Below are 25,926 nucleotides of genomic sequence, written 5' to 3' on the forward strand. Positions count from 1 at the left end.
CTGATGCCACTGCCTTTTGAAATAAAAATAACAGGAAAATAGATATTGGAGGGGGTAATATAAATGTGCACATACATTGTGGGTGTGCGGGTGTGAGCATGCACATATGCGCTCACAACCCCCCCACTACATTTTGGATCTTAGTCTAAATTGGCCATCTTCCTTTTTAAAGGCAATCAGACACACACCAGACTGTAGGAGATCAACTAAACTCTCTTTTCTTGTAAGAATTTACAACTAGATACCCAGGAGATTGGCAATCGACTGCAGGCCTGCATCGCAGATCAGAAGAACTTGGATAACGATGTGGTACGTCTCTGAGAGGAACGATTTGCATATGAATTGCCAAGGCACCCCCGTGGCCCCAATTCTCATTCCTTGACTCCTCCTTTTTGGATGCTGATCTTCACTGAAATCCCTAGCTTCTCCTCTGATATTTCTTCCTCCCAGATCTTCTGCTCTGAGTCAAGATCTCAGCTACTTGGGCCAGGAAGGACCTGATCCTGAGCATAGGCGCCAACTCCGTGGGTTCTCTGGGGCTGGAGCACCCACGGGGAAAAATTAGTGGGTGCTCTGTACCCACCAGCAGCCAAGCTCCCCTCCCCATCCCCCCTCGCCTCCGCCCCTGAGTGCGCCGTGTCCCCGCTCCTCCGCCCACCTCCCAGCACTTGCTCCAGGAGGGAGGGGGGAGGAGCGGGAATGTGGCACACTCAGGGGAGGAGGTGGGGCCGGGGTGGGGATTTGGGGAAGAAATCAGAATAGGGGCAGGAAGGGGGTGGAATTGGGGCTGGGACTTTGGGGAAGGGGTTGGAATGAGGGCAGGGAAGGGACAGAGTCAGAGCGGGGCCAGGGGAAGAGACGGGTGGGTCTAAGATGAAGTCAGCTGCTCAGTTTGGGGAACATACATTCTCTGTCGAGCTACCTTCTTGGGTAATCTCTGGCCTGCTAGTCTCTGAGGAGTTAATGGAGGAGAGAATGAAGTCCTTTCCTAGACATGCCCCATAGAAGTACAGTCATCTCTGTTTGCTTTTTTTTTCCAGAGGAACCTAGAGCAAAGGATAAACCTCTATCCTTCCCCCGAAGAAATGTATAGCATGGTGCGCTGGGAAGTTCTGGAGGACTGCCTTGTGACAGGCAAAGGCAAGAGCCCACCCACTGTGAGTGTGACTTCAGTTAGGGTGCCAGGAGGGAGGGGAAAGCTTAATATGTTTGCCCCCTTCCTCTACCTCTGCTGAGACATCCATGTAATAGTGGGGAGGGAGATCTTATGAATGTGGAACTTTTCCAGCCTTCATGCGGCTTGACATGAACGTGTTTGATCTGAGATGCTCTTCTCTGGGGCAGGATGTCTGGAATTGGCTTTGGGAGGGATCAGCCTGCACCTCTGTCATGTTTCACAGTTCTAGGCCCCAGTGCCATGCAAGGATCCAGTTGATCAGGCTTTTGTCCAAGGCTTCTCTCTCTAAATGTGTCCTTTTCTGAGCAAAGCTGTGTGAAACTGGAGATGTAAGAGGCCTTTTCCCTCCGCCTGCCCTCTGACCCCATGTTGTGATGGCACCTTGTGATTGCCATTCTCTGACACCAAAGGGCCTTGCCTGAGCACTGGAAATCCTTGTATGACTCCTACCCAGGGCTTCCCAGTGTAGGGGCACTGGAACAGGGGAGCCAAGGGGCCAGGGCCCTCCCACATTTTGCCCATCCACTTTTCACCACTGGCCGCAGCCCTGTCCCTCTTTATCCCCCTGATTTTCCATCTTCCAGCCAGGCCAGAAGTGGAGCCTGGGCCAGGGAGCCTGGGCAATGGTGGGGAGCCGCTGACCCTCCATCTGCCCTGGGCGGAGGAGTCCGGGGGCAGGGACATGAGCCTGGGGCTGCTTTCTGCCCCCCCCTTCCACCATGGGCAGATGTTGGGGCCCAGGGTCCCCGACCTCACTCCTGCTTCCTGCTTTGCTGGGGGCGGGGCCTCAGAGAGAAGAGGGTGGCAGGAGTGGGGCCACGGAGGGGGCCACTTTTGGGAAGTCTCCACCATCCCTGTCACAGTGTCTAACCAGAACAATATGAGAAGGGTTATTTGTGTCATTTGGAGGCCTCACATTCTACGAATTTATGCATTACAGAATTTTACAATTGTCACTGGACTAAATTAACCACTGATGTAACACCACTGACCCATCAGCTTTACCCTGTCCTTTCTTTCCGTGCATGTTAAAAACGTCTTATAGATGAGCTAACTGAGCTAACTGATCTGATTCTTTCCTTTTTCTTGTCTTCACGGTGCAGGCCTAGGGCTGCTTCCTGTTGCATTTAACTGTCTAAGGAAGTCACTGGCTGAATCTTCATGATTAGATAGCCGTGGAGTCACCATGTCTTATAGGGGTTGATTAGAAGGCTAGTCCTGAGTAAAGATGAATTTGGTGGCTGTTGCCAGGGGATGGCTGCCAGCCTCAGAAAATAGCCCCACAGCGTGACACAATTGGTAGCTTGTGGTCAAGCTGGAGGAATGCTAGGGTGGAGTAAGGCAAGGTGTTGTGGGTCTGGATGGAGATGCATTTGGCAGAGCATTGGAAGGTGCGGAGGAACTTACACAGTGTTTCCGTGTACCATTGTGCTAGCAGAACTGAGTACTTTACACACGCAGGAGTAAACCCTGCTCTTTTCCAAGAGGTTCATCAGAGCAGATCTCCACTTCTCCCTCTCCGGCTCACGCCCCATGTCTCTCCCAGAATGCACACATCCTGTTACTCTAATTCACATGCAAACACCCTCCCCTTCGCTTTGACCTCCTCCTTCATCATGGGCAAATGACACATTCTGCACTTTACCAGCACACTTGCATCTGTGGAGAATAGATCAGTTTAGCTGCAGTCAGAGTTATAGTTATGCACTTGGGAGTGGGTTAGAATAGCTGCATGTGTGTATTGTGATTGGTCCTCATTGGAGGTGCAAGGGAGCTTGTAGTGGAGGCGAGGTGCCTGTGAGCGTGTTTGCACAGGAAGGTTTGTGAGTGAAGATTGGTTTAACTGGGGACTTCAACTTGTAGTAACCATCTTGGTGGGGTTTGTACTTCAGCAACCTTAAATCCAAGCTAACGAAGGAATGTGCCTGATTGAACACATCTGTAATACACCCCTCCGTCCATGAACAGGCTGTGAGGGAGGCTCAGGGGCAGCATGTGGCTCATAGCATGCCTGTCAAACAATTAGCTTCATATAGCATCATACAAGGTGGCCACATTATGACTGTACCATTCTATGGGACTCACAGATTAGCTACTGAGATCGCTCTGTAGGCATGGAGTAGAAAAATAGAGACATTCACAGGGCACAGAAGGTGATATCCTATAGGGTAAATCAACCCATAGGAATACAAGAAGTTAATTGATCAGTTGGGAGCTTCTGTTCCTGTGCTAATCTCTATAGTAAGCAACACATGATATTCCTAACACGTGCTATTCTTGTTCTGTGTCAGAAACTCCATGAAGTTACCCCATACAGACGCATGCAGGTGGCATAGTTTCCAGAAGAAATCATTTCTTTCCTTACCACAGAATGACATTTCGTTTGAATGTGACTGCTAATTCCCAGAATCAGTCATTCCAGACAGTCCCTGGAATGTATTGGTGCTGTTAGGAGGTGATAAAGCAGATCAGACCTTCTCAGAATGGGATAGGTCTGAGCCACCAGATCTAGAGTTGGATGTGGATTTCCAGCTCCTGAGAGTCTGAGGGTGGACCTGGAGTTCTGATTTGACCTGGGGACCCCGCTACAGAATTATGCTCAGGATCCTAATACCAACTCCTCCCGCAACCTCAGCCTCACACATTTTAGCTCAAGAGTGCTTCAGTCCAGGCTTATGTGATTTTCATGCATACACAATGCTTGTTGTTCCTATGGAGGGCGTTTTGGCAGAGTAACTGTAATACCTGGTGGGAAGGGAATGTGGGAAGTAGCTGGTGATTTCCCCATGGTGGGGAAGGGTGTGACTGACAGGGGCAAGTGTACACAATTGAGAGGGAGGGTCAGATATCTGCTAGGAACCCCATCCCAGAGACTCCTCTAGAAAGCAGGCTCCTAGGAAACACTTGGCCACTAGTGGAATTGGTTCAGCGACCAGCAGTGTCTTCAGAGGACATTTTGTGATTGCTGTTTCCTTTCAATATAAAGACCGGTTTGGGGGCATGTCCTGTCCCATTGCCCGTTCTGTCCAGATAGGCCTGTCTTATTTGATGGTAGTGTTACTTCCAGTTGAAGTGCAGAAATAGAAGAAGGTGATTTTGAGTATCCCAGTTCCCCCTGTTGCCGACACAGAGGGTGCCCGAGGCAAGCAACAGTGGTTCGTTGCCCAGAGTGCGTAGCGCCAATGAACACAGCAGGGTGGAGAAGCAAAACACAAGTTTATTTGAGCTCAAATAAGGTGCAAGGGAGAAATAACAATCTCAAATCCTGCACACCTAAAACAAGCAGTTTCTTCCTTTTATATGCCAGTTGTTTACTACAAAACGTTTTCTTGCTGACTAGCTGATCTCTCACTCCCCCCTCCTTTCCCATCCAGCTGCAGTATCTTTTCTCATTCAATCTTTTGTCTTGTCTTCCCCCTTTCTCCCCCCTCTCCGCTGCTGAGACATGTATACAGTATCTTAAAACGGCCTTGAGCGTGCTTTAGCCTAGCTTCAATGTATTACAACAGAGAACTGGCTGTTACAACCGAAAACTAACTGCTAACACTACATTTTTGCAGCTATTAGTACATTAGGTTACACTAGGTAACACAAAGTGTTTAACATGGAGGAACATTGGTTCATTGAGGCCTGAGCAGGAGGGCTTCATCGGCACTCGTGATCTTCCACCCTCCCGAGCTACCTAGATTTATGCCTAGTGACACCAACACCCCCACCACACACACACACACTTTGCTTTGAACTAGTGCCCATCAGTAAATTGCTCCCGTTCCATTGGTTTCCAGGAAGCCCAGTCTGCGGATCCCAGCCTAGGCCAGCCCTCTCCAGCCGAGCAACCAGCTTCAGTTATGGACACCCAAGCGAGAAAACCCGCTGCACCCTGGGCAGGGACTCCAGGGAGCCAGCCTGGCTCTCCCAGCAGCAGACCTGGTACTCCAGGGATGCAGGCAGGGACCAGGGCAGGCATGCCAGTGGTCCAGCCAGCAGCCCGGGCAGGCACTCCAGGAACCAGTGCAGGCACACCAGAAGCTCAAGCAATCACTCCAGCGGCCCAGCCAGGCTTCCCCGGGGCCCAGCCAGGCTTCCCTGGGGCCCAGCCAGGAGCCCAGCCAGGCTTCCCCGGGGCCCAGCCAGGAGCCCAGTCAGGCTTCCCCGGAGCCCAGCCAGGCTTCCCCGGGGCCCAGCCAGGAGCCCAGCCAGGCTTCCCCGGGGCCCAGCCAGGAGCCCAGCCAGGCTTCCCCGGGGCCCAGCCAGGAGCCCAGTCAGGTTCCCTAGGAGCACAGCCAGGGGCCCAGCCAGGCTTCCCCGGGGCCCAGCCAGGAGCCCAGCCAGGCTTCCCCGGGGCCCAGCCAGGCTTCCCCGGGGCCCAGCCAGGAGCCCAGCCAGGCTTCCCCGGGGCCCAGCCAGGCTTCCCCGGGGCCCAGCCAGGCTTCCCCGGGGCCCAGCCAGGAGCCCAGCCAGGCTTCCCCGGGGCCCAGCCAGGAGCCCAGCCAGGTTCCCTAGGAGCACAGCCAGGGGCCCAGCCAGGCTTCCCCGGGACCCAGGCAGGAGCCCAGCCAGGCTTCCCTGGGGCCCAAGCAGGTGCTCCAGGAATCCAGCCGAGCTTCCCTGGCACCTGGCCCAGTTCCCCAGTGACCCAGGTGGGGCCTCCTAGAGTCTGGCATGGAGCTCCAGGGGCCCAGGCAGGCTACCTCGGGACTCCAGCAGACACTTCAGCCTTCCAGCCCACATCACCTACAGCAGGTCCCTCAGCTCTAGCAGCCCAGCTTGCAATTCCACCTGGCCCTTACTCTGCCGTTACATCCCCGGCATCACCTTTACAAGAGAAGGACAAACACCTAACATCATCCACGCCGCAAGAGTCTTCCGGCTCCAGCAGCGCCTCCAGCCGCTACTCGGATACTGTGGAAGCGCTGCGCCGGGTCGGGCAGCTGACCGACCTCTACACCGCCTTGCAGGAGCAGATAAACCACCTGGAGCAATTCAAGTGTAGCCACGCCGACCTCGACAAGCTGCGACAATTCCTCTTGGATGCAGGTAGGGATTTCTCCATCAGCCAGTGTCGTCTTCATGGCCTTCTGCAGGTGGCTTCCTGGACAAATGCTCCTCGGGTATGGCTTCCCAGAGTGGTGCTGACTGTAGCCTTCTGTTGGATCCACAGGGGTGTCTGGGTGAGCAGTGGTGCTCTTGGCTGGGGCCTGGATCCCTCCCCATGGTTCCTCAGTGACTGGCACACTGCTCATACCTTTGGGCTGACTCCCCAGTGAGACGTGCTTGGTGGAATGGGTGCAGCTTACTTTGACCGGGCTGTCATTTGAGGGCATAAATATCTCGAGTGGTACACTTAACGATCATAAATTTCCGCCTTGGGACTCTTGCCCTGACTTTGACAGGGGTCTAGGGTTCGCTCCCAAGGTACCATTTTGAAAAGGAGCCTTTTATCGCATTTAGATCATTTTCTGGTTAATTTCTAAGTATCTTGTTGCATTTCCATCCTCCATCCTGAAATGATACAAAATATCGCAGTGGTGGACACTGATGGGGTCTGTGAGGCTAAATAGGGGCACAGGGAGTGCAATTCCATTCTTAGGGGAGCTTCACCTCTCTGCTTGTGTTGGTTTGGAGGTAGTAGCTGGTAATCTGCTTTCTGGGTCTGCCTCTGAGCTAAGCCATAGACTTATCAAAGGGGGCTTCTATATCCTAGTAAAGAGGAGAGGGATAGAAGCTGATAAAGTGCAGGTAGGAACTGAAGAGAAACAATCAAACAAAAGAATCCAATTCAATTACATCACACAAAGGCAGAGAGCTGAATATGGACACATTTTATTAGTGCTTGTGCACAAATGCTCGAAGTCGAAATGCTAAGTTGGATGAACTTGAGTGCCTGGTATTAAATGAGGCCATTGACATAACCGGCATCACAGACATTTGGTGAAAAGTTTATAATCAATGGAACACAGTAGTAGTAGGATACAAAATACGTAGGAATGACGGAGTAAGTCATGCTGGTGGGGGAATGGCACTATATGTGAAAGAAAGCAGAGTCAAATATACTAAAATTTTAAATGCTTAAACTGTACCATAGACTCTGTATGGATAAAAATTCCTTGCTTGAATAGTAAGAGTATAGCCATAGGAATATACTACCAACCACCTGACCAGGATGGTGATGGTGGTGGTGAAATTTTACAAAAACAGAAAACCCAGTAATAATTAGGATGGGTCACCATATTTCCAGGCAACATGTCACCTAAGGATGGACTGCAGAGATAAAATTGCTAGACACCATTAATAGGTGCTTCTTGAAGAAGCTAGTCCTGGAACCCACAAAGGGAGAGGCAATTCTTGATTTAATCCTAAATGAAACGCAGGATCCAGTACAAGATGTGAATATAATTGAACTGCTTGGTAATGCCATAATGTGATTGCATGTAATGTTCCTATTGGGGGAAATACCAAAGAAACCTACACAGTAGCATTTAGCTTCAAAAAGAGGAACTACACAAAAATAAGAAAACTAGTTAAATGGAAATGAAATTTAAAGGAACAGCCACAAGAGTGAAATGCCTGCAAGCTGCCTGGAAACGTTTTAAAAACACCATAAAGGCTCAAATTAAATGTATATGCCCTAAATAAAAAAAAACAGTGCAAGGACCAAAAAAAAATAAAAATGCCACCATGGCTGAACAACAGAGTAAAAGAGGCAGTTAGAGGCAAAAAGACATCCTGTAAAAATTGGAAGTCAAATCATACCGAGGAAAATAGAAGGGAGCAAAAACTCTGGCAAGTCAAGCAAATGTAAAAGTATAATTCAACAAGCCAAAAAAGAATTTGAAGAGCAACTAGCAAAGACACAAAAACTAGCAGCAAGTTTTTTAAGTATGTCAGAATCAGGCGCTAAAGAAGCGCTCAGGGAAGACAAGGTTGTTGCCGACAAGCTAAATTAGTTCTTTGCATCAGTCTTCGCTGCAGAGAGGGGTTGGTTCAGGTTTGGAATTCTCTTTAAGGTGATAGATCTGAGGAACCGTCTCAGATTTAGGTGACAATAAGGTGGTTTTGGAACAAATTGATAAATTAAACAGTAACAGTCACCAGGACCAGATGGTATTCACCCAAGAATTCTGAAGGAACTTAGATATGAAATTGCAGAACTATTAACTGTGGTATGTAACCTGTCGCTTAAATCTCTGTACCAGATGACTGCAGGATAGCTAATGTGACACTGATTTTTAAAAAAGGTTCCAGAGGTGATCCTGGCAATTATAGGCTGGTAAGCCGAACTTCAGTACAAGGCAAATTGGCTGAAACTATAGTAAAGAGCAGAATTATCAGACACAGAAATGAATACGATATTTTGGGAAACAGTCAAAGTGGCTTTTGCAAAGGGAAATCATGTCTCCCCAATCGATCAGAATTTTTTGAGGGAGTCCATGAGCATAACAGTGGATATAGTGTACTTGCACGTTCAGAAAGCCTTTGGCGAAGTCCCTCATCCAAGGCTGTCAAGCAAAGTAAGCAGTTTTGGGATAAGAGGGAAGGTCCTCTTCTGGTTCAGTAACTGGTTAAAAGATAGGAAACAAAAGGTAAGAATAAATGGTCAGTTTTCACAGCGGAGAGAGGTAAATAGCAGTCGTCCCCCAGGGGTTCTCTACTGGGATCAGTACTGTTTAACACATTCATAAATGATCAGGAAAAGGGGGTAAACAGGAAGGTGGCAAAATTTGCAGATGATACAAAATTACTCAAGATAGTTAAGTCCAAAGCTGACTGCGAAGAGTTACAAAGGGATCTTTTAAAACTGGGTGACTGAGCAACAAAATGGCAGATGAAATTCAGTGGCAGATGAAATTCAGTGCTGGTAAGTAGAAAGTAATGCACTTTGGAAGAAATAATCCCAACTAAACATACAAAATGATGGGGTCTAAATGAGCTGTTACCACTCAAGAAAGAGATCTTGGAGTCATTGGTGATAGTTTTCTGAAAATATCTGCTGAATGTGCACTAGTAGTCAAAAAAGCTAACAGGATGTTAGGAACAATTAAGAAAGGGATAGATAATAAGACAGAAAATATAATAATGCCACTGTATAAATCCATGGCATGCACACACCTTGAATGCTGCATGCAGTTTTGGTTGCCCCATCTCAAAAATATGTATTAGAATTGGAAAAGGCACACAGTAGGGCAACAAATATAATTAGAGGTATGGAACAGCTTCCGTACAAGGAGAGAGAAAAAAAACTGGGATGGGTCATCTTAGAAAAGAGATGACTTGGGGGGGATATGATATAGGTCTATAAAGTGGCAAATAGTGTGGAGAAAGTGAATGGGGGAAGTGTTATTTACCCCATCACATAACATAAGAAACAGGGGTCACCCAATGAAATTAATAAGCAGCAGGTTTAAAATAAATAGAAGGAAGTATTTTTTCACACAGTCAACCTGTGGAACTTGTTGACAGAGAATGTTGTGAAGGTCACAAGTATATTTGGGTTCAACAAGGGTTAGATAAGTTCATGGAGGATAGCTCTATCAATGGCTATTAGCCAAGATGGTCAGGATGTTGTTCTGGGTGTCCCAAAATCTCTGACAGCCAGAAGCTGGGACTGGACAACGGCTCACTTGATAATTGCCCTGTTCTGTTCATTCCCTCTGAAGCATCTGGCACTGGCCACTGTCGAAGACAGGATACTGGGCTAGATGGACCATTGGTCTGACCCAGTATGGCCGTTCTTATGTACACAATCAATTAAGTGCTTGCTTTGTATTTCCGTGGTGGTGTCTAGTCCCTAAGAACCTCTCCAGCATGCCTGCTGACCTCATGGACCAGCTGTCTTCCCTGAAGGCCACGGCAGAAGACATGAAAGATGTAAAGGCCAAGGTGAGCAGCTGGTGTGCCATCTTGTAACCTAACTATGGAATCAACAACGGTAACAAGTCCGCTATGGTTGGCTTGGAGGGTGTGCGAGACAGGGACATTGATACTGTTATCTTCCAGGGTCTGAACATGTGCTGTAGGCTGTGGAGTTGCGGTATTGGCATTAGTGGAGAACATCCCTCTTGTTTGGTAGTGTGGTTAAGGCTCTGAACTGACACTTTGGAGACTTTTGGGTTCAATTTCAAACTCTGCCACAGACTGCCTCAATGACCTTAAGCAAGTCACTTAGGGCTTGATTCCCACACACCTTTGTCTGCCTTGTCTATTTAAACTGTGAGCTCTTAAGGGCAGAGACTCTCTTATGGTGACTTAGTAAAGTGCCCAGCACAATGGTTCCCTGAACTCATTGGCTTCTCGGCACACTCAGAATATTAAGAACAATAATAAGATCAGTATGAGGTGGGGGAGAAACCCTTGGGAAGGGGTGTGTGTGTGGGAGATTGGCCCTTGTGTCTCTCAGAACAGGTTGCTCCAGGCTTCCTCCCCACCTAGCCCCCAGATTCTTCAGCAGTCCTACCCAAGCCCACCTCTGCTCTATGTCTTGCCAAGGATCATTTTCCATCACGATGTACACTAGACTGCCCTGTTGCTTTCTGTGTTCAGGGCAGTTTGGAAGCAAGAGGACAGCTGGGTGAGTGGGACAGTGTGCAGATTCCTAGCTACTGAATAGGTTAGTCCAAGATCCCCAGTGTGTGTGTGTGTATCACATTTTTGTGCTTAATATACTGAACTAAATTCAGGTCTGAGTGGATGCAAATCCTTTGAAATAATTAGAGTGTCATCTGCTTACATCAGGGCTGCATTTAGCCGTATTTGAACCCAGCACACGTGCTGGGGCCGGAGGGTGGGGAGTTATTCAGCCATTTTGAGGGAAGTCCTTGCAGGCAGATGTGTGCCTGAAGTCCTGACTCTTCATGGTTCTAGGTAAGGAAGCTGCAGAATGTCCTTGAAGCAGAGGTGGAAACAGAAGCAGATCAGAAAGTGAAGGGATCCAGTCAGATTAACCTGCAGTTAGGTTACCTCAGGTAAAAAGAGGAGAGGAGAGCTGTGGATGTGTGCATCCTGCTGCTAATGCAACAGGCTCCAACAACAAGCCCCGGTCCCACAGGATTCACACGAGCTGTAGAGCTGGCCTTTGATAAGACAGGGGCCTGTTATCAGACAGGTTACGTTATTTAGTTGGTGTTGGTCCTGCTTTGAGTAGGGGATTGGACTCGATGACCTCCTGAGGTCTCTTCCAACCCTGATATTCTATGATGCTATAATAAAGCTGGACTCTAATACTGATCCAGACTCCAGAGGATTCGTATCTATGCTATAGAGCTGGATTCCAGTGCCTCGTTTGTTATTGTTTCATACAATCTACAGTTTCTGATCCGAATCCCTCATGTAGACCTGAGCTGTGATATCTAGTTCTGTCTCACCAGGTTCAGACCTGAGTTGATTCAGAACTGAACTACAGTTAACTACTCATGATCCCAAGTAGTTCATCATGACCAAGACTGCTGTCCCTAGTCCATTCCCCGGGATGGGGCTGAGCTGTAGCATCTGGTCCACGTTCTGGAGGACGTACGAACTGCATAACCTGTAGGGCTCATCCATGCTAACTAGCCCACATCCCACTAAGGCTGGCTTGAAAATGAGCTAGGCTCATTCCCAGGCTCCCAAAGGGTTTTGGTGCATGTAGAACTGTTTTATAACAGGTGACCCATATGCCATGGTTCGTAGAACAGAACTACCTGCAGGGTAGCCATGGTTCCACTTGATTAATATACTGCAGAGAGCAGCCATGTATCCCTCCTGGACCGATCAGAGGCATGGATTGTGTTAAATCTACGTATACACAGCTGGGCTTGCTTTAAAGCGTAGAAGTAGTAACTGAAGCGCTCCAGGCCCTGATTCTAGGTTTTGCAGGGCTCTGTGCCAGGCCAACATCTATAACCTGAATAGCACACCTAGGTGTGGGACATTGGGCAGGGCAGGGAGGTACCTTGCTAAGCGGCTGTGAGAGAGTTTTGGCACCCGGGGATGTAGGGTGACCAGAGGTCTCGATTTTATAGGGACAGTCTCGATTTTGGGGTCTTTTTCTTATACAGGCTCCTATTACTCCCCACCCCCTGTCCCGATTTTTCACACTTGCTGCCTGGTCACCCTAGGGGGAAGGGGTTTGCCATTACTGGGTGGCAGGGAATGTCAAGATCCAGCTGCTTTGGGGAGTCGATTGTTGTTCACCATCTCATCTTTGAAGGGAGGGGGGAAACGCTGAGCCATTATGCTGGAGGGGAGGCGTTCCTAGCAGAATGCTGGGAAGGGGAAGAGAGTCTAACAGTGCAAGACCTCACTCCTCACCTCTCCTCAAAGCAGAGGGACCCCTGCAGCTGGTCTTCGCATGTGTCTCAGGCTGGCTCTACGTTCCCATCTCACCCACATCAAACAAGCTGGACAGAGCCGTAAGAACGGCTGCATTCCTTGTATGGACTGTGTTGCTGTGTGGTGTGATAGTATCTAAATCACAGAGTTACCTCCCAGCAACTGTGTCAGGGGCCAAATTCAGCCCTAGGGTAAACAAGTTGACTTCAGGGGAGCTGCATTTGGCACAGCGGAGGGTTAGCACCTGCCCGTGCTGGGTGCTGGTCCCTGTCTCCGTGCTCCAAGCCCCATGGCAGCACCTCTGCTCAGCAAATGACCCGTTCTGTTGTTGGCTCTGTGATCCAGATCGACAGTACATGACATAGAGAAAGAGCTGCAGGAGCTGAGGGAGCAGCAGGATCACGGCAAAGCCAAGTTGGAGCAGTCGGTCACTGACACAGCCCTCTACCTGCAGGAACAGGTCAGGTGGTTTGAGGCGAGAGGATGGGCTGCTCACTGGCTTGCTGTGCAATAGCTGCCCTTTGGTGTTGGCGCAGTGGTAATTCTGGGTATCTCTGCTTGCCCAGTTTCCCTGTGGTGTTGGACAGTTGCTCAGTACAAAGGTCTAGAAATTTCCTCCTCTTGAAGCCAGCGCCCTAGTCTTGTGGAGTGGGTCAAAGCTCTTAGCTGGGCTCCAAAGGGCCTCTTGCCTCACTATCTGCTGCTTCCCTCCCTGGATCTTGCAGGGGAAGGAAGGGGCATTTGAGCTCCCTCCAGAGCCGGGGAAACGTTTTTCATTGGTGTAGGACAGGGTGGGCAAACTATGGCCCGTGGGCCAGATACAGCCCTCCAGCCATTTTCATCCGGCCCTCGAACTCCTGCTGGGGAGTGGGATCTCCGGCACTCCAGTTGGGGAGCAGGGTCGGGGGCCGCTCCATGCAGCTCTTGGAAGCAGCGGCATGTCCCCTCTCTGGCTCCTACACATAGGGAAAGCCAGGGGGCTCTGCTCTGCACACTGCCCCCACTCCAAGCACTATCCCCAAAGCTCCCATTGGCCAGGAACCACAGCCAATGGGAGCTGCAGGGGCGGTGCCTGCGGATGAGGTAGTGTGCGGAACAGCCTGACCGCACCTCCGCTTAGGAGATGGAGAAGGGACATGCCGCTGCTTCCAGGAGCCGCTTGAGGTAAGCACCACCCAGAACCTGCTCCCCAATCCTCTCCCCACACCCCAACCCCCTGCCCCAACCCTGGTCACCCTCCTGCCCTCCGAACCCCTTGATCCCAGCCGGGAGCTTTCTCCTACCCCCCAAATGCCTCACCCCCAGATAGAGCTCTCTCACACACACCCACACCCCACTCCCTCCACCCCAGCCCAGAGCCCCCTCCTGCACCCTGAACTCCTCTTTACTGGCCCCATCCCGGAGCCTGCACCCCCAGCCAGAGCCCTCACCCCCTCCTGCAACCCAGCCCCAATTTTGTGAGCATTCATAGCCTGCCATATAAATTCTATTCCCAGATGTGGCCTTTGGGCCAAAAAGTTTGCTCACCCCTGGTGTAGGAGATGACAACCCTGAGTAGTGCCCCAAGGAGGTGCTTATCCACAGGAATGCAGCAGGGTTTGTTAAAGCTCGCTGTAGGCTAAAGCTTTGCTCTGCTATCTGAGGGGAAGCAGGGTAGAGACACAACTGTTCCTTAGCTTGTCCTGGTGGCAGTTCAGTGGGCTGCCTTATGCAGTTGAGCCAGACCCGCTCCTTGGTCTGGTAGCAATAAGATGCTTTGCTCAGGTACCAGCCATTACATCTTCTGCAATACTTCTAGAACTCCACTCCGTGTCGACTGGCCCAAGACAGGGACCTTAGTGATAGACTCCAAGGCAGTTAGGGTTAGCCTCTAGGGGGAGCACTGCTTCAGCAGCTGCTAACTGGAGAAGAACCTAGGGCCCATCCATCCATGGGCCGATCCTTGGAGTCTTGGCCAGAATGTATTGCCTCGGGCATTGCTAATATCCCTGCTGGCCAGCAGCAATGGGGTGCTGGAGACACCTCGCTGACAGAGCACAGCACCCGTCGCTCAGGTGCCTTAGCAAGCAGAGAAATTCTGCTGAGCACTGCCTGTTTCAAATCCAATTCCTTCTCTCCCCTGCCTACAGTTAGACAAGCTTAGATCTGTCATAGAGACCATGATGACCTCCTCCTCCACCTTGCTATCCATGAGCATGCCCACTAGCCCGGAGCCTGGGGAGGCAGGGCCGAATGGCACGTGCCCGGCCTGCAGCCTAGACGTCAGCGAGCAGGTTAGCCAGCTGTTCAAACGCTATGAACAGCTGCAGGATTTAATTAGCAGCTTCATGACAAGGCACACGGAAAGCAAGCCAGCAAAGAGGCCTCAGCTGAGGAGCCAGGTAAGGCCAGCCAAAGGGAAACACTCTGCTTTATTGTCCAGACTTCCAGGCCGAAGCTGTGACCGTAATGCAGTACCTGGGGGGAGCGAGGGATGGAGGATTTCAGTGGCCCTGTGAGGAAATGGTTCAGACTGGATCCTTTGGATCTGGGTCCACAGCCCAGTGCAGCAGTGAGTCAGAGCAGCAGGCGGCAGCCCAGGGCATGCTGATTGCACCTAATGCAGAGCCCACGGGAAGAGCTGCACACGGGAGTCATGTGACTGTGATCAATTCAGCCCCTCTGCGCTGCGCACCACACAAGAGCAGATCACTGCCGGCTCCCTGGGAAGCCCACCCATTGTTGTTCTGGCTCCTCGTTTAGCCTTGGTTTACACCTGCTGGCTGGCCTGGGAGGTGGGTGCCCTGACTTCTCATCTCGAGGCCTGGTCTCAAATCCTGGTTTTAGGGGTCACGTATCAGAGTGAGTTTTGTGTGTCTTCCCACTGCCTAGTGGGCTCATGCCCAGCCCTACAAAGCTATCTCAGCATTCCACATGGCTCGTGGTTTCTGCTCTAGAGAAGCTGCAAACTGGAATCGCAGGGGTGGTGGAGGCCAGGACCAAGGCACATTGGCAGACTGCAGTAGGTGGGGGTGCAGGTCAGGGCTTGGGTGCATCGCCAGAGCTGTGTGAACAGTATGCCCTCAGGGCAGGCATAGCAGGGGGTGCTGCAGGTTGGGGCTGAGGTGCCTTGGCAGAGGTGTGTGTGGGATTCCAAGACCAGATTAGCAGAGTGTGCTGCAGGTTATGATCAGCAGAGCTCTATGCATGATGCAGCTTGCTCGTTACCTGCTGTCCTGTGCCAGGCTGAGGGCAGCGCAGTCACTCTCTTCCGGTAGCACTCAGCTTCGCCAAAACGACGGAGAAGAGGAGGCAGGGATTTGAACAGGGATTTTGGCGTAGCAGTTTGACTCCAGTGCAGATCACAAGGTTCCATTCATCCATTTGCTCTGCAGTCTGTAGCTCTAGCTTTGCGCAGGTTCCCACCCTGCCCTCAGACACACATTGCACTATCAGTTCTATGTGCAACTTGCAAGCCAGGCAGTCCAGCCTGCCTCTCTCCCGCCCCTTCCATCTGTGCACCCGTGTCAGAAAGGGAATATCCTGTCTCTGGCTTGATGCAGTTCAGATCAGCACTTGTCCAGAGCAGAGCTGGAAGAAGACCCTAGTTCGTGACTGAATGGGGAACTGGGCTACACGTGACCCTGAGTGGCATCAGTAAAAATCTCACAGAACATCTGCCATTAAATGATGAACCTGAGATTAGAGAGGAGAACGTGGCCAGCCCAGTCTTTGTGTGGATGTAGGCGGCACAGTTACGTTCCTGCCACTCTTGGTGTTTTTTTGATCTCCTGTGTGAGACAACATAGTGGCTTTATGACACTTAGACTGTTACATTCTTCACTGTGTCAGAGCCCCATTATGATGAACTGATGCAATGTTATGATCTATCTAGAGATCTATGCATGAGATTGGGGCCAGGACTCCTGAGTTCTCTTCCTATCACTTCTGGCACAGAACCTCGCTATGCCTTAGTTTCCTGTTTGGTGAAATGTGAACAAAAATACTTACTTCTTGGGGGTGGGGGTTGTGAGTCTTACTTGCTCAACGTATGGAAAATGTTTTGGGAGATGAACAGTTTCTGGTAGTGTTTCAGCAGTCATTTTCTAGCTGATCCGAATGGCAGGGTATGGCGGCACCTTTGCTGAGCCGTGCAGGTCGCAGGAGATGCTGGAATGATTCCTAGGCTCAGATATTCAGCTGCAGCTTCTCTTTCACGTTAAAAGTCACAGTAGCTGATTGTGTCTGCAAAAGTGGGCACAGGCTCGTTTTGCACAAATGGATTTGAGATAAGGGTGAGCAGCGATAGTGCACACACAAGTGCTGGCTTTGCGTGTCTGGAGTATGCACCCTCTTTTGGAAGCAGAGTCTGCAAAAACAATAGCCAGCGCTAGGCATGTTGTAAATATCACTCCTAAAAGGAAGGCTCAGGGGCTCAAACAGATACATACTTAGCCAGTTCCAGTACAATCCGTGGGTGCTGGCACAGAACTCTAGGCTCTCGACTGCCACAGGGAACCACTTTTTATCTGGACTGTGTCCAGCAGGAAGGGATGTGTCCCGGATACCCCATATATCATTCTGCCCAAGGGGGACTGGGGATTGGTGAAGAGTTGTCTATGGAGCCTGTCACCTTGAGGTCACTCATTTGAATTGACTAATAGTGGCTGAAAATCTTTCCCATGGATGCCATGTAAGTGTGGCCTGTGTGACACATGCGGTCGATCCAGATCTCCATGTGCAAGTGAGCAGGTGTCCATGTCACCAAAAGCACATCCACGGCTGGCAGCCTCAGAAGTGAAAACAAGCACTGTCTGGGCCTAGCTGTAGCGGAGAGCCCTCCAAGGGAGGGATGAGGCGTTGTACCTCTTGCCCTGTGGTTTGAAGGCTTTGTGTCTGTCAGTAATTATCTGCTACAGAGCTTCACTTTCCCCTCCATTGCCTTTGAATCAGGATGAAGAGCTGCTGAGTCGCATCCAAAACACCATCCTCCAGGTGCAAGGAGACTGTGAGAATCTCAATGCCACCACAGGAAACCTCATAGAAGACCATCGGCAGAAGCAGAAAGATATTGCTGTAAGTGACAACAGGGGGCCTGGCTAGAGGATAAGGTGCTTCCTGTACTCACCAAGGGTTTAGGTTGCTTGGTAATCAGGGATGCTCCTAGCACTGTGCATCCTCATCATGGACGTTCGTTGGCAAGGAAAACAAAGGGACGGGCAGAGGAGACAAAGGATCCTCTCTCCTGCCCTGGGAGAACTCAACACGTCTGGGGCTCTACATAGCACAGAGGGTAGGTAGGTGTTAGCCCCAGAGCCGCTCTCTCCTAGTCCAGCATCAAGTACTGCAGGAGACTGAGTCATGCCACTGAGTTGCCTGTTATGATACACCGGGGATTTGCTGAGGCTGTCATCAGAGACTGACCCCAGAAATATAACGCCCACCACAGGCATTAAAACATGAGGGGCCTGACGCACAGTGAGTCTCTGCTAGATGAGCAGCCTCTTGAGAGCAAGGAGACATGGAGAGGGGATCAAAGGGCAGACAGGGAATATCACATGGACAGCTCTCCTGTCTGCAGGTTCTTACACTGACTAGGCCCAGAGGTGCCCCCTTCACCACCCTGCTGTTGCGTTTAGTGATGACTCAAGTTATCTGAGCCCCAAGAGGCCTCTGGCCACCAGGGAGCACGTGCAGGTGCTGCTGGTGATCTGGGAGGTGGCAAGGATTGTACTAGTAATCTCAGTCTCCCCGTTCTCTGACCGGTTTTCATCTCCGCCTCTTCTGTGTTCTGTAAAGCTTCTCTTCCAGTCACTGGAGAAGTTGGAAAAGGAGAAAGCAGACAAGGAGCATCTGGAGACAGAAATTGATGTGGTAAGGGGGTGTGCAGCAGCGCTTGGGTGGGACGGACACACGTGGTTTCTTTCACAGGCACAGGAGATGTATGTTTAGGCTCTCTAGTCAATGGGAGGTAGTGTGGTCCCCTGGCTAGGATCCCAGGCTGGAGAGCTGGGATCTGTTCCTGGCTCTTCTGTGTGGGACTTGGGCAAGTCCCGTCGCCTCTCTGTAACTCTTTTAAATGGGGCTGTGAGATCTGCTGATGAAAAGTGCTAACCATGATTACTTAGCATTTTACATCCTCTAAATGCAACTTTAAGGAGACTCTCCCTCTGGCGCGCACACTGTTACACTTATATTACCTACACAGAAGCCAGAATTGTCAGTCGTGGCCCCTTATTTTGGTGCCTCAGCTACTCAGGGTCTGTATGAGACACCTTGAGCTTTCAGAGGTGCTGAATACCCACAGCTCCAATTGCAACTACTCCTGACCTATACCAGAGTACACAAGAGGAGGGTCCATGCTAGAGTTGTCCTTGGGTATCGGTGAGGAGCCGTCCTAGGCCAACCATCTGAAATGCTGTGGCAGCATCTGCTTTGATGAGGAGGGGCCTTATCTAAGTGGACAAAGGGGAGGGGGGAGAAAGAAAATGGATGGAGTTGAAGGATGGAGCCCTTACGCAGAGCACCAGAGCCTTGATTGTGAAGAGAGGGAGGCGTTTCTTTCTGGGCAGTAGAGAGGGGAAGCCGTATGCTCACATGGGGCCCTGTGAAATGGGAATGCTGGGTGGACTGCTTCTCTTGTGCCCTAGATCAAGCTGAGGTTCTTCCTCCCTCCGCCCCCTCCCCGTCATTCTCCTTTCTCCCCCTGGCCAGAAAGCAGACAAGATGGCCCTGGCTGGCAAAGTCAGCCGCACGCAGTTTGATGCCACCACGGAGCAGCTGAATAAGATGATGCAGGATCTGGTGAACAAGATGAGCGGGCAGGAGCAGGACTGGCACAAAGTGCTCGACAAAATCTTGGTGGAGATGGACTCCAAGGTAAAGCTGGAGACCTGCCTTCTGCATGACTCACAGCCCCACCCAGTGCATTAGCCAGCTGCCAGCCACAGGAAGGGCAAATGGGGGAAGGGACTTGGCCCAGTGTATAGCAGGATGGGATGAGGAGCTTGGTCCACTCTAAACACTGTCTCTGCTATAACTGCTGGGGTTTTCATGCAGGACCTGGGTCCTATTCTTCCTAGGGCCCCTTTACGTTACTCTGGGGCCTTCAAGTGAGCAAAGGTTACACTCGAGGTCTTTCACATTGCCAGACCCCACTGCAAAGGGGCCGTGGTGTACATGGGAACCCGGCCAGCAGTGTTTTATTTTTAATTCTCATTTCCTTCTGCCTCCTGTAATGGATCCAGACCTGAGCCCAGGAGCAAGGGGACTTTGTCATGCATGCTAGAAGTGCTCAGGGAACAGATTGCCATGCAACACACACCAAGCCAGATCTGTGACCCCTGCCATGCAGGACCAGATCTCATCCAGCTGCTGCTGGCCTCTGAGAGGGTGCAGGGGATGTGACACAAAGTGTCCTGCTGCCTATGCATTTAGCCCTTAAACCAGGACCTTCTTGGGGCAGGGATTCTGTGACAATACTGAGCATGCTGGTGCTAAACCAGGCATGGCTTTTTGTTTTCCTCTCTTCCTATTTCACGTGGCTCAGCATTCCCCAGCACTGACCAATGTATCCCCTGTGACAGAATGACAGTTCCCCGCAATATCCTCAGCGTACTTCACTGAATTAAGCTATTTCCTTTGGGGTCCATCGTATTAAAAATGCAGTTTTGTGTGTGTGTGTTGTGGCGGGATTGTGTGTATTTCCATGGGAAGGGTAAATAGGAGACCAGCAGTGAGTGATTAAGCAAATTCACTCAGATTGTAACACTCCCAGGGAAACCACCGCCCTGGACAGGCTGATGTGTACTAGTTCAAACTCCAGGGATCTACAGACAAAGAAAGGGATTTGGGGTAAATAGCCTGATTTTAAACTGGCTCAGGGCCTTCTTCCTGATCCAGCCAATGGACAGGAACCCTGGTCCACGGAGGGCCCCAGTCGTTAGAGGAGGGTTGGAAGGACTGGGCCTACTGAGGCCCCATAATACTGGGTGCTTGTTCTGAGCTAAAACTGTGATGAACTTGAAACCACAAGGCACCCCTTGGTGGGGGTTTGAAGGACTGCTCCTGCCTGAGCCCATGTTAGGGTGGGGGTGATGTCTGGTAGCCTTATTAGTGTGCGTGGAGGTTCTTTGTTTGTAACATGTTTTCTCTGTAATGCTTTTTACCTCAAGAATCAGAGACTTGCATAGAACGAGCTGTATGGTACTCATAACCGGAGCAATCACACCTGTTAGCCAAACCATCTCTGAAGAGAAAGCAAGTGGGTGCCCTGGGGCAACCTGTCTGTGCTGGGAAATAAACAGTGAAGGCAGGGAACTGTGCAATCTGGAAATACCCTGGTCAGAAGGGATTGAGAGGCGGGAGAAGCAGCAGCTGGGGAGCTGGAAGCCAGAGAGCAGGTGCCCTGGCTGGGCCAGTGAGTGGAAATACAGGTGGAGTTGCCCTGAATTGTGGCACCACCTGACTGTGGGCTGAGCAGAATTGCCCACCTTGTTTAATGTGCTGCCTGTGTGGTTCTAGTGGTGCCCTGCTGCTGTCCCATCACTTAGAGATGATCTGTGGACATTCGGTGAGTCTAGGAACCTTAGGAGGTAAAGATGGAAAGGCCCCACTCACTGTTAGATCGCTCCCAGATTGTTCTCTGCAATACATTTCCTAACATCTTCCTGCCATCTTATTCCAAATGACCCAAGTGATGGAGCTTCTACCACTTTTCTTGAGAGACTGTTCCAATCTGAACAGCAGGGGAAACTTCCCAGGGTGAGATGGGACAGCCTCTGATTTCCTTTGCCTAGCTTCATCCCACAGCTCCTGCTTCTACCTCCATGTCTCCCTTTAGAAAGCATCTCTCTTCTCCTGGGTGTTCACTGCCTTTGAACCCATTGGTGAGCCAGTTGTACACATGCATACAAATGCGCACAGCTTTCAGAAACTGTGCATTGCCTTGCAGCTGGACCGCCTGGAATTAGATCCCTTCAGACAGCAGCTGGAAGAGCGTTGGAAGGCCATCCGGAAACAGCTGAAGGAGAGGTCTCCGCAGTACGCAGCAGATGATGCTGCTGGAATTAGGAAGTAAGCACATCCAGAGATGGACAGCTACAGCTTTAGAGAAACACGTTACACCGAGGGATTGGTCTCTCTGTCTTCCTGGGATAACCTCACTCAGGTTGACTTCTCTTGGGGCTTATCTACACACAGAAGTTGTACCACTGTAACCATGCCAGGGTAGTTAAAGCACTACAAGCCCCTAGTGTGGATGTAATTATACCAGTATAAATATGCTTAGACCAGTACAGCTGCTCCATACGGAAAGGGGAATAACGATAAGGCAACTTTATCCTGGTATAACTGTATCCACACTAGAGCTTGTACTATAACACAGTTGGTTAAAAAAAAAATCACCCTTCTAGACAACGTAGCTATAGTGGTATAAAAATTGTGCGCAGACCTGGCTTTAGGATTTTTCTAGTGCTTGCCTATTCAAATACTGTTGCAACTTTCCTGACCTAAAGGTGTTTCCAGCTTCTTTGCTGCTGTTCTGTTGCAGGCAGAAGCTCAGTTGCAGAAGAGGGAGGCTGTTAACAATGAAGATGGAAATTTTCAAAGCTGCCTAAGGGATTGGAAATGAACAGGCATCTAAATCCCTTACACGGGTTTGAAAAATCCTATCTCAAAACCTAAGAGCTGGTAGCTCTTGAAGTGCACTAGGGACTTCGGTGTTGCTACTGATTTTGTGTGGGAGGCCATCAGATACTATGGTTGTGGGCAGCAGTACAAAGCCCTTATATAAGAGAGATCGCTGCCTCTTCAGACAGAGCCATTTGGAGGAATATGTCAGGGCGGGTGTATGTGATTACAGCAGGAGATTGGGACTCATGGCTTTTATTCCTAGCGCTGGCCAGATTCATTGTGTCTTCTGGGGAAGCCCCTTACTGCCTCTTTCTGCCTCAGTTTACTCATGTGTCATATCTACTTAAGAACTTCACAAGGGTTTGCTCCTCCAGCAGTGTCCACATTCACAAACTGCTTGGCTATCCTAGGATGAAAGAAGTGAAGTGAAACTTTCCCATGAGTTTTACCAACACAGTGAATTGCCACCTGTTGTGAGTTGTCCCCTATGTAGGGCCACTAGAGGGCACCTGTGCTCAGCATGTAGGTCCTAGGCATAGGCCCACACACTGCAGGGGCTGCCAGAGAAATGAAACCTGGTGGGTCCTATCACACCCTGTTAGCCAGATGACACAATAACAGTTTTGTATGGCCCACTTGTTCTGTAAGATACAGACAGAGTCCGACATCCAGAATCCACTTCCAAGCTCACACATGTACTTGTGTGCTCTCTCCCATGGGCCACCTGTTATTTTTAATTGAACCTAACATCAGATCCACTGGGAGGGATGGAAAATAAAAGCAAACAAACTCTGAGATGAGTCAGGTTTTCCCACAGCATCAGGCAACCTCTCGGGGGAAGGCAGGGGTGCCTATGTGGTTGATTTCAGTTTTGTCTGTAGGGTGATCTTTACATAAATGGGCAGGTTCAAAGCCGCCATGCAGTCCCTGCAAAAGAGATTGTGCTTTCGTGTCAACTCAGGACAGGTTTTCAGTAATGCCGGTGGCTGATTCATGACCCCATCCTTGCTTTATTAATGATACGAGTGATTAGGAGTAGGATTGTTCTGGGGTTTGGGGTCGGAAGGTGCAGATCTGGTTCCCAGTTCTGTGCCCTCTTCTCCCAAGAGCTTTAATAGGGTTTCCTAAGGTTTATGTGGGTGCAGGTTCCACCCCTTCATCACAGTTCTATGCCAAGTTACATGTGCTTTTAAGCAATTTTTTCCTGGTGTGTTTAGTGCTGATAGAACTGCAGACTGGGTGTAGTGTGTAAAAGGCCAGTGTGTATGATAAGTGTGAACGTGGGTGTAAATTTCATATCCATCGATACATGTGTGACACCCAGTGCCTGGTGTGTAAAATGATTTCATAGCAGTTACAGGTGCAAGGTTTATGTGTATGACAAAACTTAATCACGCTGGCAATGATAGCTAGTGGTTAGCGCAGGGGAGTTGGCGTCAAGGCTGCTGAGCCTGCCTCTGATTTGCGAGGCGACCTCGGGCAAGTCACTTCCCCACCTGTGCACTGAGGAAAATGACATTGGCCCACCTCACAGGGGATGTGGAAGGAGTGAATGTGTCACTTTTCCCGTGATGTTTATTATTTGTGTTACTGTATTGCCTCAGAGCCCTAGTCGTGGCCCAGGACCCCATGGTGCTAGGCACTGTACAAATAAAACGCAAAGAGTGTCCCTGCCCCAAAGCGCTCACAAGCCAAGTATAGCTCCTTTCATCTGAGTAACTCCGAGTATTATTATCATCATATATTACATATAATTGGCCAGATCCTCAGCTGGTATAGGTAGTTCCACTGAGGTCAATGGAGCTGTGCGCATTCACACTAGCTGTGGGTCTGGCCCAATACAGAAATACCGACGTAGTTACTTGAATAAAATTAGTTCCCTGGCCAGCGTATTGCTGATATGATCACCCAGTGGAGCTATAGAAATATTTCATGTCCCAGGTCACCGTTCTTAGCACCCTCTGTGGCTACTCGGTGGTCCTCTAGGCTTGGGGCTCTGTAACTTCTTATTCAGTCCTATTGCCCTTAGTACAGATCCAAAGAAACTATTTGCCCCGGGCCCAAGCCTGTAATGATTCCCATGTCTGGTTTCATCCCAACAGAAGACTGATGGCTCATTTCCACTGCATTTCCTGCGACAGACCTCTGGAAATGGTAGTGCCTGGCCCGTAAGTACTGGACCGTGTTTCCTGAAATGTTTTACTGGCATAAACATGGCTTTCCAGAGTGCTGCGGCCTTTTACAGGTGGGGCTGGTGGGCAGCCGCTGCTCATGGTCTCTTGAGTTCAACGACATGGGTTAAGTGACATGAAGAAAGAAATAGGGTGCGGGAAGAGGGGCAGTGATGTATTTTCCCCATGTTGGGGAGGGAAACAACATGCCTCCCCCCTCATCCACGTACACTGTTTTCACAGTGTTGTGCCCCTGTGTACCTTAGCATGGTGATTCAAACACTGGTGACATGTCCCCGATGTGGGTTCGGAAGCTGCTTTTTGGGGGCACCCCTCAAACTTCCTATTGGATCTTAAGCAAGTTTCTGACCCTTATTGTGCAGAAACCCTCCCAAACGTGACTCGCTGCAGTAATTAGGTTCATTGGCTACAGCTCACAGGAACCACCTTACCAGATCAAACCAGTGGGGTTGCAGGAGACAAAAAGGGATGGTTCAGGTGCCAGGGGTAAAACCCTTGCTCCAATGGTGTGAGCATACAGCTGGAAGCCAGGACTTCCTGTGTTGTCATCCCAGCACTGCCACTGGTCGAGCTGGTTGGCTATTTTCCAAGGGAACATTTTTCCATCAGAAAATGCCAATTCTTGGACAGTGAAACATGTAGATGCTGACAAAAAAAAATCTTTGAAAAAGCCCCTGATACAAAGCGTTCCGATGAAGTTGGAGCATTCCATGGCGACAGTTTCAGAAGGGAATGTTTTGGTTTTGAAATTTATTTTAACTTACAAAGGGATACACAAAGATAAATTTAAATTCCTTTTGCACTCTTCACATTCTGGAGCCTTGCACAGTCCTGCCCAGGTCCCAGTGTAATTTAGAGCAGCCCTTAGGCTGCTCTAACTTAAGCTCTTTTTTCCCATGGTCCCCAGGAAGTAGGGAATAGCTCTTTTTCCCATGGTCCCCAGGAAGCAGGGAAAGCAGTGCCCTCTGGCCATGCCTCCAACATGATCCTGACCCCGCCCCGTGCCAGGGCTGGGACCCCAGCTCTTCACTGGTCAGGGAGGTCCCTTGCCCAAGAGAGTTTCTCAGGGGCCATTTCTGCCCACTTTCAGACCCCTTTATGCTGCCAGAGGGGCACGAAGATGTTACTGCAGGGATTAGAGTCTCTCTGGTGCTGACCCCCATCCATGCTTTAAGGTCCAGTAAACTTCTCCTAGCGCTGGCCCTGGAGCAACAATTGGAGAGGTCGATTCAATCCATGATTCGTTCTCCAGGCTTCATGTACACCCCCTGCTGGATGGCAGCTACAGCACCATGTGCCATGTACAAATGAGGAGCTGAGATCTCTCTCCGGGGACATGTGGCAAACCCCAGACATGCCAGGCAGTGGATTTAATAACGAGGGATGTTTGGATTTTCTCCTCTTCTTCCCCTGACCCCTTTGCTTATTGACTTGCCAGGACCATCATGACCATCCCCTCCGTGCCGGGGTTACCATCCCACCGCTCCATCCGGCCCTACACCGTCTACGAACTGGAGCAAGTCAGGCAGCACACCCGCAGGTATGGTGCATGCAAGAGGGAGGGGCCTTTACTCCTAGTGTTAGGCTTCACGTGTGGGTGGGGATCAGAGAACGGGGGTTGAGGGGGAAGAGCTCTCC

General features: G+C 50.3%; 1 protein-coding gene across 1 annotated transcript in view; it reads left to right on the plus strand.

The window, feature by feature from the left end:
- QRICH2 (glutamine rich 2) overlaps nt 1-25,926 on the plus strand; it is a 52,277-nt gene that overhangs the window by 12,983 nt on the left and 13,368 nt on the right. Inside the window, exons 3-15 of the mRNA XM_030534880.1 lie at nt 229-309; nt 1,041-1,157; nt 4,963-6,214; nt 9,963-10,057; nt 11,039-11,139; nt 12,830-12,944; nt 14,614-14,865; nt 17,417-17,539; nt 18,263-18,337; nt 19,178-19,342; nt 21,417-21,538; nt 24,199-24,264; nt 25,727-25,828. Of these exons, the coding sequence (XP_030390740.1) occupies nt 229-309; nt 1,041-1,157; nt 4,963-6,214; nt 9,963-10,057; nt 11,039-11,139; nt 12,830-12,944; nt 14,614-14,865; nt 17,417-17,539; nt 18,263-18,337; nt 19,178-19,342; nt 21,417-21,538; nt 24,199-24,264; nt 25,727-25,828 (2,666 nt within the window). The remainder of the gene's footprint in view (nt 1-228; nt 310-1,040; nt 1,158-4,962; nt 6,215-9,962; nt 10,058-11,038; nt 11,140-12,829; nt 12,945-14,613; nt 14,866-17,416; nt 17,540-18,262; nt 18,338-19,177; nt 19,343-21,416; nt 21,539-24,198; nt 24,265-25,726; nt 25,829-25,926) is intronic.

Source organism: Gopherus evgoodei, chromosome 15 (genome assembly GCF_007399415.2).
Source record: "Gopherus evgoodei ecotype Sinaloan lineage chromosome 15, rGopEvg1_v1.p, whole genome shotgun sequence".
Classification (NCBI taxonomy): domain Eukaryota; kingdom Metazoa; phylum Chordata; order Testudines; family Testudinidae; genus Gopherus; species Gopherus evgoodei.